General features: G+C 49.4%; 1 protein-coding gene across 1 annotated transcript in view; it reads right to left on the bottom strand.

The window, feature by feature from the left end:
- Positions 1–12,364, bottom strand: part of arhgef10lb (Rho guanine nucleotide exchange factor (GEF) 10-like b) — a 224,859-nt gene that overhangs the window by 119,994 nt on the left and 92,501 nt on the right. Inside the window, exon 6 of the mRNA XM_070860199.1 lies at positions 719–810. Within this exon, the coding sequence (XP_070716300.1) occupies positions 719–810 (92 nt within the window). The remainder of the gene's footprint in view (positions 1–718; positions 811–12,364) is intronic.

Raw genomic sequence — 12,364 nt, 5'->3', positions numbered from 1 at the left:
CCCCAAAAATGTGTTATGCAAAGAACTATAAAGAGTTGGGTATTACATGGAGCCTGGTGGTGTTCAGTGTAGAGTAGTTGCTTAAGCTCTTTTTTTATATACTGGATAAAGGCCTAGCTCTGTCAAGCCCGTGTGGTGGCTGGTGTGCAACGGTCACCACACGTTAAAAAAATCCACGCACAGGCATCTTCCACCCCCTCAATTGGAGTTCAGGAGTGTAACATCGGGTCCTTCATTGAAACATCTGTGAACTCACGTGGAAGCAAGTCATCCTCGTTCGAGGGACCGCCTATGAGAGTTGCTTAAGAAAGATAAATCAGGTCACCACTCCAACAAACCCACAATGTCAGCTCCACTCATAAATTGAGTCATAATACATATGAGGGAACTGAAATACAGTAGCACCAAAGTTGTGTCGCTGATGGGAGTACAGGATGAGGGATGCAGAGGAGTACAAGGCTAGTCCAGTGAAGTAGGTCCCTCAGCCTATTTGATCTCATCCTTTCAAAATACCAACCCTACCATCTTCTCATTACAGAATCTAGCAGTTTATTAAAAGAAGACCACTGTTCTGGCCTCAACCAGGCTTCATCACAATCTGCGCCAGCTATTTATCATCATTATCAAAGAAACAATTCCTGCAGCTGTCCTAAGTTTGCTCTTCGCATTATCACTGTGCATGGAACACTAATGCAAGCACACACTGACAACATCTTACCATTACACAGGATGTTTTCTTTCCAGGGTAAATCTTCGGTGCGGGTCTTACAGCTGCTGATCGATTCATTGCACAGGGCGGTGGAAAGACCCCTAGAATCACAAGCCAAGGAAACAAGACATAAAACGGTACTCAATGATAGACTATGGCTAGACTACACTGTACTAATATTATTACATGAAATAACCCCATTGTTTGTTTTTATTCAATGATCTAATAGTGGGGTACAGTTCCACATGTACTGGTGTCCTGTCTCATATTTATATGTCAACCAACATCACGTAAAAAAAAAAATATCTGGTATTAGAACCAAAGGCGACATGAGGAAAAACTTCTTTACCCAGCGAGTGATTAGGATCTGGAATGCACTGCCTGAAAGGGTGGTGGAGACAGATTCAATCGTGGCATTCAAAAGGAAGTTGGATAAGTACCTGAAAGAAAAACATTTGCAGGGCTACGGTGAAAGGGCAGGGGAGGGGGACTAGCTGAACTGCTCTTGCAGAGAGCCGGCACGGGCTCGATGGGCCGAATGGCCTTCTTCTGTACTGTAACCATTCTATGATAATGCTGTTTGTGGGGCCTTTTTGTGCTCAAATTATCGTGTTTTCTACATTTCAACAGTGACTAAATTTCAAAGATACTTCATTGGCTGTAAAGCACTTTGGGATGTCCTGCGGTTGAGAAAAGCGCTATGTATATATATATATGCTGGAGAAATACCACCAACGATGTCTCCGCAGGATCCAACAAATCCCCTGGGAGGACAGATGCACCAACATCAGCGTCCTCATTCAGGCCAACATCCCCAGCATTGAAGCACTGACCACACTCGATCAGCTCCACTGGGCAGACCACATAGTCTGCATGCCAGACACGAGACTCCCAAAGCAAGCGCTCTACTCGAAGCTCCTTCATGGCAAACGAGCCAAAGGTGGGCAGCGGAAACACTACAAGGACAGCCTCAAAGCCTCCCTGAAAAAGTGCAACATCCCCACTGACACCTGGGAGTCCCTGGCCCAAGACCACCCTAAGTGGAGGAAGTGCATCCGAGAGGGCGCTGAACGCCTTGAGTCTCAACGCTGAGAGCATACAGAAACCAAGCGCAGGCAGCGGAAGGAGCGTGCGGCAAACCAATCCCACCCACCCTTTCCCTCAATGATTATCTGTCCCACCTGTGACAGAGTCTGTGGCTCTCATATTGGGCAGTTCAGCCACCAAAGAACTCACTTCAGGAGTGGAAGCAAGTCTTCCTCGATTCCGAGGGACAGCCCTATGATGATGATGATGATATGATAAATGAAAGTCTGTCCTTTCTTTTATTGTGTTTGCAGTGCTCTGGTACTTTCCCAAATGGCCACTCTTCACAGGACTGGACTGGAGTGTTAAGTGTTGGCAGGCTATTCGAAGGTAGGAAGCTATTATAGCCCGACTCAAACCTGTCCTCAATTAATATCTACACGTGCACTTTCAAGAAGGGATCACTAGCTACCGATCAGGGGCTGACTGGCTGATATTTTTTCTCAGAATCTTGGAGCTCTGAGAACAATTGTAGCACTGCAATCTCTGTCCTGGTTGAGATCAGTTAACTCAGTATAAATCAGCGATCAAACTTGGACCTTCTGGTATGTATGGCTTATTACTACACCATGCGATGCACTTAGCCACTAAGCCACAGGGCAACCTATAAACCACAAAATTGTCTAGGCATACTGGCACCAATACAGGCAGGGTAAAATCCCATTTAAGTCAATACACACTAACATTGTGCAATACTTTATCAGCACAAATTACTGGTGACTGGCCTGTTATCACCACTACTTCACCTCTGTTGTGTGCAAACTGCCGACCATGTTTGCCTATATAACGAGTGATTGCATTTCAGAGTAATTGATGATATGTGAAGTGCTTTGGGATGTTTGAGAAATCTGATAAAGATGCTATATAAATAGAAGATAAGTGTTTTACAGTTCTCTTCTGTCACAGGCCAGGTTTGGACAGATTTCACAAATAGGCACAGTATACAAACTTCACACACCCACCATTGCACATCACAGAAATTTAACTGACAACACACAATTGGAACTGTATCATCCAGACCAGCTTCTGCCATGTTTGGCCACTCTATGGGCCCAAGTTTCGGGCCGCGCCTAGAACGGCGCAGCCCCGACCTGGACGCCCGTTTTTCGCGCCACAAATTGCGCCTAAAAAAAACTTACAGATTCTCCGGCTCCCTGCTGGTCCTCTTGAGTCGGGCACAGTGCAGCACGAGCTGTGGGGAGCGGAGCTAGGTCCCTGTGCTGAAAACAGTGCCGGGACCTCTGCACATGCGCGCTACAGTGGGTGCGCATGTGCAGTAGCTCCAGGCACCCAAAACTGTGTGGGAGGGGCCCGAAGCACGCAGCCCCTAGCCCTGGCCGAATGGCCTCACTGGGGCTGCGTGCATAAGGCTGCCTCCCACGCCCAGCTCCTGCTTCCTCCCGACCCGACTCGGCTCCCGCTTCCCCGCCCCCCCCCCCGCCCCCGACCCGACCCGCGCTCCCCCCCGCCCCCCCACCCGACCTGACCTCCCTCTCCCTCCCTCCCCCCGACCCGAACCGAACCGACCTCCCTCCCACCACCCCCCCCCCGACCCGACCCGCGCTCCCGACCCCCCCCCCCTCACCCCCGGACCGGACCCGACCCCGACACTGACCCGACTCCCGCTTTCCCCCCCCCCCCCGCACCCTCCCCCGCCCCCGGACCGGACCGGACCCGACCCCCGGATGGACACGACCCGCGCTCCCCCCACCCGACCTGACCTCCCTCTCCCTCCCTCCCCCTCCCCCCGACCCGAAACTCCCTCCCTCCCACCGCCCTCCCGACCCGACCCGCGCTCCCGACCCCCCCACCCCCCGATCCGGACCGGACCCGACCCAACCTGACCTCCTTCCACCCCCCACCCCCCCGACCCGAACCGAACCAACCGACCTCCGTCCCCCCGACTCCGACCCGCGCTCCCCCCGACCCGACCCGCGCTCCCGACCCCGGACCCCGGACCCGACCCGACCCAATGCCACCTAACTGTGAATCTGGTGCTGGGGACGGGCCCTGCCCGAAGTCTTGGGCCCGGCCCGTTCAGCCTCCCCTCCCCCCCTTCTCCTTTCCCCCGCCGCCGCCCCCTTCTCCTTTCCCCCCCACTTCTCCTTCCCCCCACTTCTCTTTTCCCCCCCTTCTCCTTTCCCCCCCTCTCCTTCCCCTTCTCCCCCCCTTCTCTTTCCCCTTCTCCTCTCCCCCCCTTCCCCTTCTCCTCCTCCCCCTCCCCCTTCTCCTCCTCCCCCCCTCCCCCTTCTCCTCCTCCCCCCATTCCCCTTCTCCTCCCCCCGTCCCCTTCTCCTCCCCCATTTCTCTCCCCCCTCCCCCTTCTCCCCATCCCTCCCCCGCCTCTGCCTCCCTCCCTCCCCACCCCCTGCCCCCCCTCTCTCCCTCTACCCCCCTCCTCCCCCACCCCTCGCTGTCAGAAACACAGACACTGACAAAGAGTGAGAGACAAACAGACAGACAGACTGCGGGGGTGGGGGGGGGGGGGGCATCCCAGCACGCTATTGGAGGGCTCCCAGTGCTGCAGTCGGTAAGTAGAAAATGTTTTATTTATTGATTTTTTAAAAAATTATTTCTTATTAATTTTTTTGATTGATTTATTGGTTGATTTATTGATGTTTTTATCATTTATTATTGATGATGGCTCTTTATTTGTAAAACTGAAGTGTTTAATGTTTGTAAACTTCCCTTTAAACCCCCCCCCACCCCCATTCCCTACGCCTGATTTGTAACCTACGCCTGATTTTCTAAAGTGTAGACAAGGTTTTTTCGAGCGTACATAAATCTTCACTTACTCCATTGTAAGTTAGTTTGGAGTAAGTTTTCACTGACGAAACTTTGAAAACAGGCGTAAGTGGCCGGACACGCCCCCTTTTGAAAAAAAAATTCTGTTCCAAAGTGAAACTGTTCTAACTGACTAGAACTGGAGCAAGCTAAATGGCGATAATTTGAATTTCTAAGATACTCCGTTCTACACCAGTTGCTCCAAAAAATCAGGAGCAACTGAGGCCGAAACTTGGGCCCTGTAATACCAGAACTGCACTTATGATCTCTTGAATTCAAGGGATTTCCCAGAAGATTGGCAGCCCCACCTAAAGCAGCTCACAGAATGGGACACATCAAAGCCCATCTGTGGGGGTGAATTACTGCAGTCACAGATTATAGCAAATGTTGTTATGACTATAAGCTGGTGTTCTCGCTTAAACCTTAGATCGACTTTTTTTTTACTACAAATTAGAAGACAGGAATTTTATGCCCTCCCCTGTTTTATACACAGAATACTGAATGGAGTAAGGTGGGATAATCTCTGAATTCTGAAGGTTAAACTTAAATTCAAAAAAATATTTCACTCCTCCTTAATAAATATCTCTGCCCTGTTCCCTCCAGAAGTTCAAAGTGCAGGTACAGATAGTGCAAAATCCAACACTGGAATATTCTTTTACTAGACATGTGACTGACAGGCAACATTTCTTGTATTAGAATGGGTGCACAACATCACACGTTTACTGAGGTAATTTCTCATGAGCGAAAACATTGGTGAACTTTGGCATGTTTCCACTTTGCTCTGCAAAGATCATGTACGTTGTTCCCCGACGAAATCTGCACTGTGACTCTGGGAGGAGCTCCTCGGACACAGGGAGAAGACGGTTGAGGAGGACTCTAGCGATAACCTTCCCAGTGGTTGATAGTAGGGAGATTCCCCTATAGTTTCCACAGTCGAATTTGTTCCCCTTTTTAAAAATGGACACGATCACTGCATCTCTGAGATCTCCCGGCATGCTCTCCTCCCCCCAAATGAGAGAGATGAGGTCATGTATCCGCGCCAACAACGCCTCTCCGCCATATTTTAGCACCTCAGCAGGAATTCCATCCGCACCCGTAGCCTTGTTGTTCTTGAGCTGTTTTATGGCTTTGCCAACTTCTTGCAGCGTTGGAGTCTCACTGAGGTGGTGGCAGGTCACATGCTGCGGGATGGAGTTGAGAACACTCGAGTCAAAGGCAGAGTCCCGATTGAGGAGATCTTCAAAGTGCTCTTTCCAGTGGGCCCTGATGGCCTCGGTGTCCTTGATGAGTGTTTCCCCATTCTTTGCCAGGAGTGGGGTGGGGCCTTGGAAGTTTGGACTGTAGGTGGCCTTGACTGCAGTGAAGAATCCTCGTATGTCGTGGCTGTCGGCTAGTTGTTGTATCACCTGCGCTTTCTCCATCCACCACCTGTTCTTTAGGTCCCGGGTTTTTTGTTGGACCTCAGCCTTGAGCCGTCTGTAACGTTGCTTTGTAGCACCCGAGTTTGGCTGTTGCTTGAGGCTCAAAAATGCTTTGCGCTTACGGTCTATTAGTTCTTGTATCTCCTGATCGTTTTCATCAAACCAGTCCTGGTGTTTTCTGGTTGAGTAACCAAGTGTCTTTTGACAGGCACTGGTTATGGAGACCTGGAGGGCAGACCAAGTGCTGCGGGCATTGACCATCTCAGGGCCATCAAGGCACGCCAGATTGGCTGTGAGGCGCTGGCTGTATAGGGCTCTCTTAGTTGGATCTTTAAGTGCCCCGGCATTAATTTTTTTTGCGCCACTGCTTCTGCTGTCCCCTCTGCTTTGGGGCTATGTTAATATTGAAGATGGATCAGATTAGGCGATGGTCTGTCCAGCAGTCATCAGCTCCTGTCATGGCGCGAGTGATGCGCACATCCTTGCGATCCTTGGCTCGGACGATGACATAGTCCAGCAGGTGCCAGTGTTTGGAACGGGGGTGTTGCCACAATACCTTGTATTTGTCCCTCTGGCGGAACAGGGTGTTGGTGATGAGGAGTTTCATGTTCTAGACATTTTGTCAGGAGTAGGGTGCCGTTGGAGTTGGATTTCCCCACCCCCTCTCTGCCAATTACACCTCCCCAGAGGGCTGTGTCTTTGCTGACCCTAGCATTAAAGTCTCCTAGGAGGATCAATTTGGTGTCCTTGGGGATGCAGGACAGGAATGTCTCGAGGTTGGAATAGAAACCCTCTTTAGTCTCGTCCGTTGCATCGAGTGTTGGGGCGTATGCACTGATGGCTGTGGTGCATTGGTTCCAGGATAGGGTAAGGCGAAGGATCATCAGGCATTCGTTAATCCCGCAGGGGTAGTCTTTGAGGCAGCCGACTCCATGAAGGCGGCGTTCTTCCTCTGGTTTTCCTTTCCAGAAAAAGGTATAACCTCCACCATGTTCTTTAAGCTGGTCTTCCCCGCCCGCCAGGTCTCGCTTAGGGCGGCGATGTTGATGTCAAAGAGTCTAATCTCCCGGGCAACTATGGCAGTGCGGTGCTCCGGCCTGTCACTGTTGGAGTTGTCCATTAGGGTCCTGATGTTCCAGGTCCCAAACTTCATATTAAATGAGTGGAAAATGCCTGTGCGTGAGTTCTTTTAACATGGGGTGGTCGTTGCACACCGATCACCACATGGGCTTAGCTGAGCAAGGTCTTGGTCCAGTGGCAAGGGGGTCCAAGACGACTGGAAACCAGGCACTGCTGTATGAACATAGTTGCTTACGGCGAGATGTTGGCTGCAAGCTCAGCACTGAGTAACGCCCTTGATGGTAGGTGGACTGCTGCTTGGTCGGGGCAGGCATTGAGGGGATCAGCTGTCCCCTGACAGTTACTGACAGCCGATTGGGCAGATTGTTTTGATAAAGTTCGACAGCAATCCGTCATATTGTTTCAGGTATGCGCAGAAATAGTCAGTTCATAAGTGCAATGCTTAGTGTCGTACTGAACTATACAGTCCAGGAAGGTCCACGGTTCGATCCCCAGTCTGTGCTAAATTAACTTATTTCAGCTGGGGTGGAGGCAGTGGCACAACCTCAGGATCCTTGGGCTAGGTAAGGGAAACGGGCAAATATTCTCTTTTCTGCTTGCTATCAAGCAACTCCACTGGCAAGTGCAAATATTTGGTGGTCAGATGCGAACAGGATTGTACTCAGCAATGCTGCACACAAAGGAGCTAAAGAACAGATGGTGGGTGGAAAAAGCGCAGGAGATCCAGCAACTAGCTGACAATCATGATGTGCGTGGATTGTTTTGCGCAGTCAAGATCACCTACGGCCCAAGCACTCAAGGTCCTATCCCACTGACAGCCAAGAACGGAGAGGTGCTCATCAAGGACAGGGAGACAGCCAGTGCCCGCTGGAAGGAGCACTTCGAGGATCTCCTTAACCAAGACTCTGTCTTTGATGCGAGTGTCCTTGACTCCATCCCACAGCTTGCTACCAGTTACCACCTCAGCACAATCCTAGCCTGGCATGAGGTTGAAAAGGACATCCGGCAACTGAAAAATAACAAGGCCTCATGAGCAGACGGAATCCCCACCGAAGTACTAAAGCATGGCGGAGAAGTCCTCTTGGCGTGAATCCATGATCTCATCTCTCTTATCTGGAAGGAGGAGAGCATGCCAGGGGATCTCAGAGATGCTGTAATCGTGACCATTTTCAAGAAAGGTGACAAGTCCGTTTGCGGTAACTGCAGAGGAGTTTCCCTGCTGTCTGCCACAGGGAAAATCATCGAAGAATCCTCCTCAATCATCTGCCTCCCAGTGACTAAACAGCTCCTCCCAGAATCGCAATCCGCATTCCATCCATAAGGGGCACAACAGACATGATCTTCACCACTCAACAAATCCAAGAAAAATGTAGGGAGCAACATCAACCTCTGTACATGGCTTTCTTTGACCTCACAAAGGCCTTCGACTCTGTCATCCATGAGGGATTATGGAGTGTCCTTCTCAAATTTGTCTGTCCTCAAAAATTTGTCATCATCCTCCACCTGCTTCACGATGACATGCAAGCCGTGATTCTTACCAACAGATCCACCACAGACCCAATACAAGTGCAGACCGGGGTTAAGCAAGGCTATGTCATCGCACCAACGCTCTTTTTAATCTTCCTCTCCGCAATACTTCATCTCACCTTTAACAAGCTGGAGTGGAGTTAATCTGCAGGGCGAATGGGAAATTGTTCAACCTCCGACGCCTCCAGTCCAGATCCAAGGTTGTTCCAACCTCTGTCATTGAATTACAATATGCAGATGACGCTTGCGATTGTGCACACTCAAAGGCCGAACTCCAAACGATCGTTGAAACCTTCATTGAAGCATATGAGAGTCTGGACCTTACATTAAACATCAGTAAGACAAAGGTTCTCTACCAACCTGCCCCCGCCACACAGTACTGCTCCCCGATTATCAAGATCCATGACGAGACCTTGGACAATGTGGACCACTTCCCATACCTTGGGAGCCTACTATCAGCAAGAACAGACATCGATGACGAAGTCCAATACTGCCTTCAATGGGCCAGTGCAGCCTTCGGCCGCCTGAAGAAAAGTGTGTTCGAAGACAGGATCGCAAACCCAGCACCAAGATCATGGTCTACAGAGCAGTGGTGATACCCGCTCTCCTATATGCTTCAGAGACATGGACTATGTACAGTAGACACCTCAAAGCACTGGAGAAATACTACAAACGCTGCCTCTGCAAAATCCTGCAAATTAATTGGCAGGATAGGCACACCAACGTCAGCGTTCTCTCTCAGGCCAACATCTCCAGCATCGAGGCATTGACCACACTCAATCAGGTCCGATGGACGGGCCACATTGTCCACATACCCGATAGTAGACTCCCAAAACAAGCGCTGTACTCCGAGCTACGTCACAGCAGGCAAGCCCCAAGAGGGCAGAGAAAATGCTTCAAGGACACCCTCAAAGCCTCCTTGAAAAAATGTACCATCCCTACCGACTCTTGGGAATCTCTGGCCCAAGACTGCTCAAAGTGGAGAAGCATCCGAGAAGGCGCCGAACACCTCGAGTCTCTTCACCGGGAGCATGTGGAAGCCAAGTACAAACAGCAGAAGGAGCGCACAACAACCCAAGCGCCGTACCCACCCATCCCTTCAACCACCTGTGACAGAGACTGTAGATCCCGCATTGGTCTCATCAGTCACCTTCGAACTCATTTTAGTGTGGAAGCAAGTCATCCTCGACTCCAGGGAACTGCCTAAGAGAAGAGACCCCAAAGGAGACTAGCCTGTCATCGATCATTGTCTCCCTTCACAAATGAAGAATGGTCACTGGGGTGGGAAGTAATGGAGGGTGGCTGGTATCCGTGGAACCATAACCATGAGCTTATGCCTTCAAGGGAGGGGAGGGGAGAAAAATGGAATACCTTGAAAGTGCAATTGTTACTGTACACCAGAAAGAAAATGCTGCATTCAAAGGGTTAATATCTTATTCATAGAGACACTTGAGCAATAGTAAATTGCAGGAGCTAAGTGTGTTCATGAGAAAGGAAAGGAAGTAAACTAAAAGGCGAGAGAAAAATAAAAGGAAATTATCTTTTAATTTTAAAACCCACCTTACTAAACCTGAGATCCTTCCTGATAAGTGGCTTTGCATTAGTCACATGATAGATTTGAATGAACCGTAATTAACGTACGTCTACAGCATAGCCACGATATTCAAGATATGATCACTCCGCTGTGGGACCCCATATTTGGTAATTTGAACTACCACCACCAACAGTCAGAGAAACAACAAACACTAACCACATACCTGTTGCAGGCTTCACGCCCGCAGTTCATAGTGTTAGGAAAGAATTAAAACTCCGCCTCCCGTTCTCCCTCTCTCTCACATACACGCACACAATCTCGCTCGGTGTTTCTCCTCTAACCCTTTCTCCGCAAAAAATGTTTCTTTAAAAATCGCTTCCATGAATGCAGTCACGCACACCGGCTTGGTGCTAACAAACCAATCTGGCACAAGGAGTTAAGTTCCTGTGTTTCTTATTGTTGCTGGGGCGGAGCGAGTCCTACAGTGATGAGACATACCTACGAGTCAGAAGTCACATGCAGATTATTTGTACTAGCAAAGGGATTAACTCTTTGATATCATTCCCATTTTCCCTTATATATTAGTAATAGAATTTACCACAATCATCTCTCTTTTGAATAGTGAATATTAATACATTGCATTGTCACTGACTAAGGTGCATTTATACTGCAGGTACCAGTTTGAAACTGGTACATGCTTAGAGCAACATAGGTAAGTAGAGCCAAATTATACTTTTGCCACTGAACCATCCTCTGATGGAATATGGAAGGCTTACATGCATCCAATTAAGATTATTGAATCAGCTTTTCACATGCACTAACAACATGAAAAATGAAGTTCCTTTTTACGGTCCGCTTTGTGCAATTGTACTGATGTCGCAGTTGTACTGATGCTAAACCAGAGAGGTGTGAGATTACCTTAAGGTGGTCTTGCATTACTAGCTGATATTCACACTGGAGGTGAGAGGAGTGGGGAGTGAAAGCGTTTTCCATTATTTTGACCATGCAGAGTAAACCTTGCTATGGAGATTCAGATCAGGTACAGCACAGCTCTGATGTCGGGTAAATTTCAACCCACATTGCCCCTTCAGGCACTCCCAGGCAGGGTATTGCACGGTCAGGTGCAGAGAAAAGCCCTCTTTGCTCTATTCCAATAATGTACCTCAACTAACCCGCACTTAGAAAAGTGTTCCTTCTGCGTTTCCAGTTCCCACACAAGCCATCTTGCGGCATCTCTACGCCAATTTTGTGTTGTCTGTCCATGCCCATTGGGTTGGGATTGCCTCAAAACCATTTCATGTGGGACCCTTACAATCAAAATTGCTTTGTTCTTACACATCAGTTTCAATGAGGCCTACCAGACACACCCGTCAGGGTGAAGCACTCATCCTCTTGTGTTTACAGATACAGGCCAAATATTAGTAAGGAGCAGCTTTTACGAGGAGTGCATTCTTAAACATTCCAGAATGTGTAAGTTTTGTTTAACCTAACCCTGTTGCTAAAGTATTGATAGATGAGTAAGAAAATTTCCCTCCAGTCATTAGCTTCACCAATCGCCAAATGTGTGTCAAGCGCCCCTAACCCACCACGCATGTTTCCGTTGTTAGGGTGATTAACATATTTAAATCAGGCTCCGATAATGCTGTAACTGTGGGTCGGGAAACTTATCAGTGAACTGGAGGCAAGATTGAGCAGGTCTTTATCGGGTTGTTTAAAGGTCAGGAGGCCAGATGTGAATAAAGGTTCAGTGTTCACAGCTGCTTCCGCAGTTCCCTCCGGGGAGACGGTTTGGCGAGAGTACTTGTGAAAGGCATATTTGTACAGTGTGGAGGTGTTCACACAGAGAACATCGGGATGGATGGTGCCGTGGCTGCTTTTGATTGAACTTCCAATGAGGAAGAGAATGAGAATCAGCAGCAGCAATGGTGTGCTGTGGGGGGAGCTGCAGATGGCCAGCAGAGAAGGGAGTAACAGAGAGGTCGAGGTCGCAGGAGGAACTAGCCACCTGACTGGGTCTGCAGACAAGCACAACTTCCTTCACCTCTCGGAGGAGCATTGCTTCCGAAGGCCGAGATTGTCACGTCAGGTGGATGCAGACATCTGCAGCCTCCGAGAAGAAGACCTGCTACCTGCTGGACCTGGAAGCCATGCATTACCGCTGGCTGTGCAAGTCACCAAAGCCCTCAATTTCTTTGCCTCTGATTCTGGTCAGGGCTCTACCTG

This window comes from Pristiophorus japonicus, chromosome 18 (genome assembly GCF_044704955.1).
Source record: "Pristiophorus japonicus isolate sPriJap1 chromosome 18, sPriJap1.hap1, whole genome shotgun sequence".
In the NCBI taxonomy this organism is placed as follows: domain Eukaryota; kingdom Metazoa; phylum Chordata; class Chondrichthyes; family Pristiophoridae; genus Pristiophorus; species Pristiophorus japonicus.
Note: the sequence above shows the minus strand (reverse complement) of the source record. Positions and strands in the feature narration are given on the sequence as shown.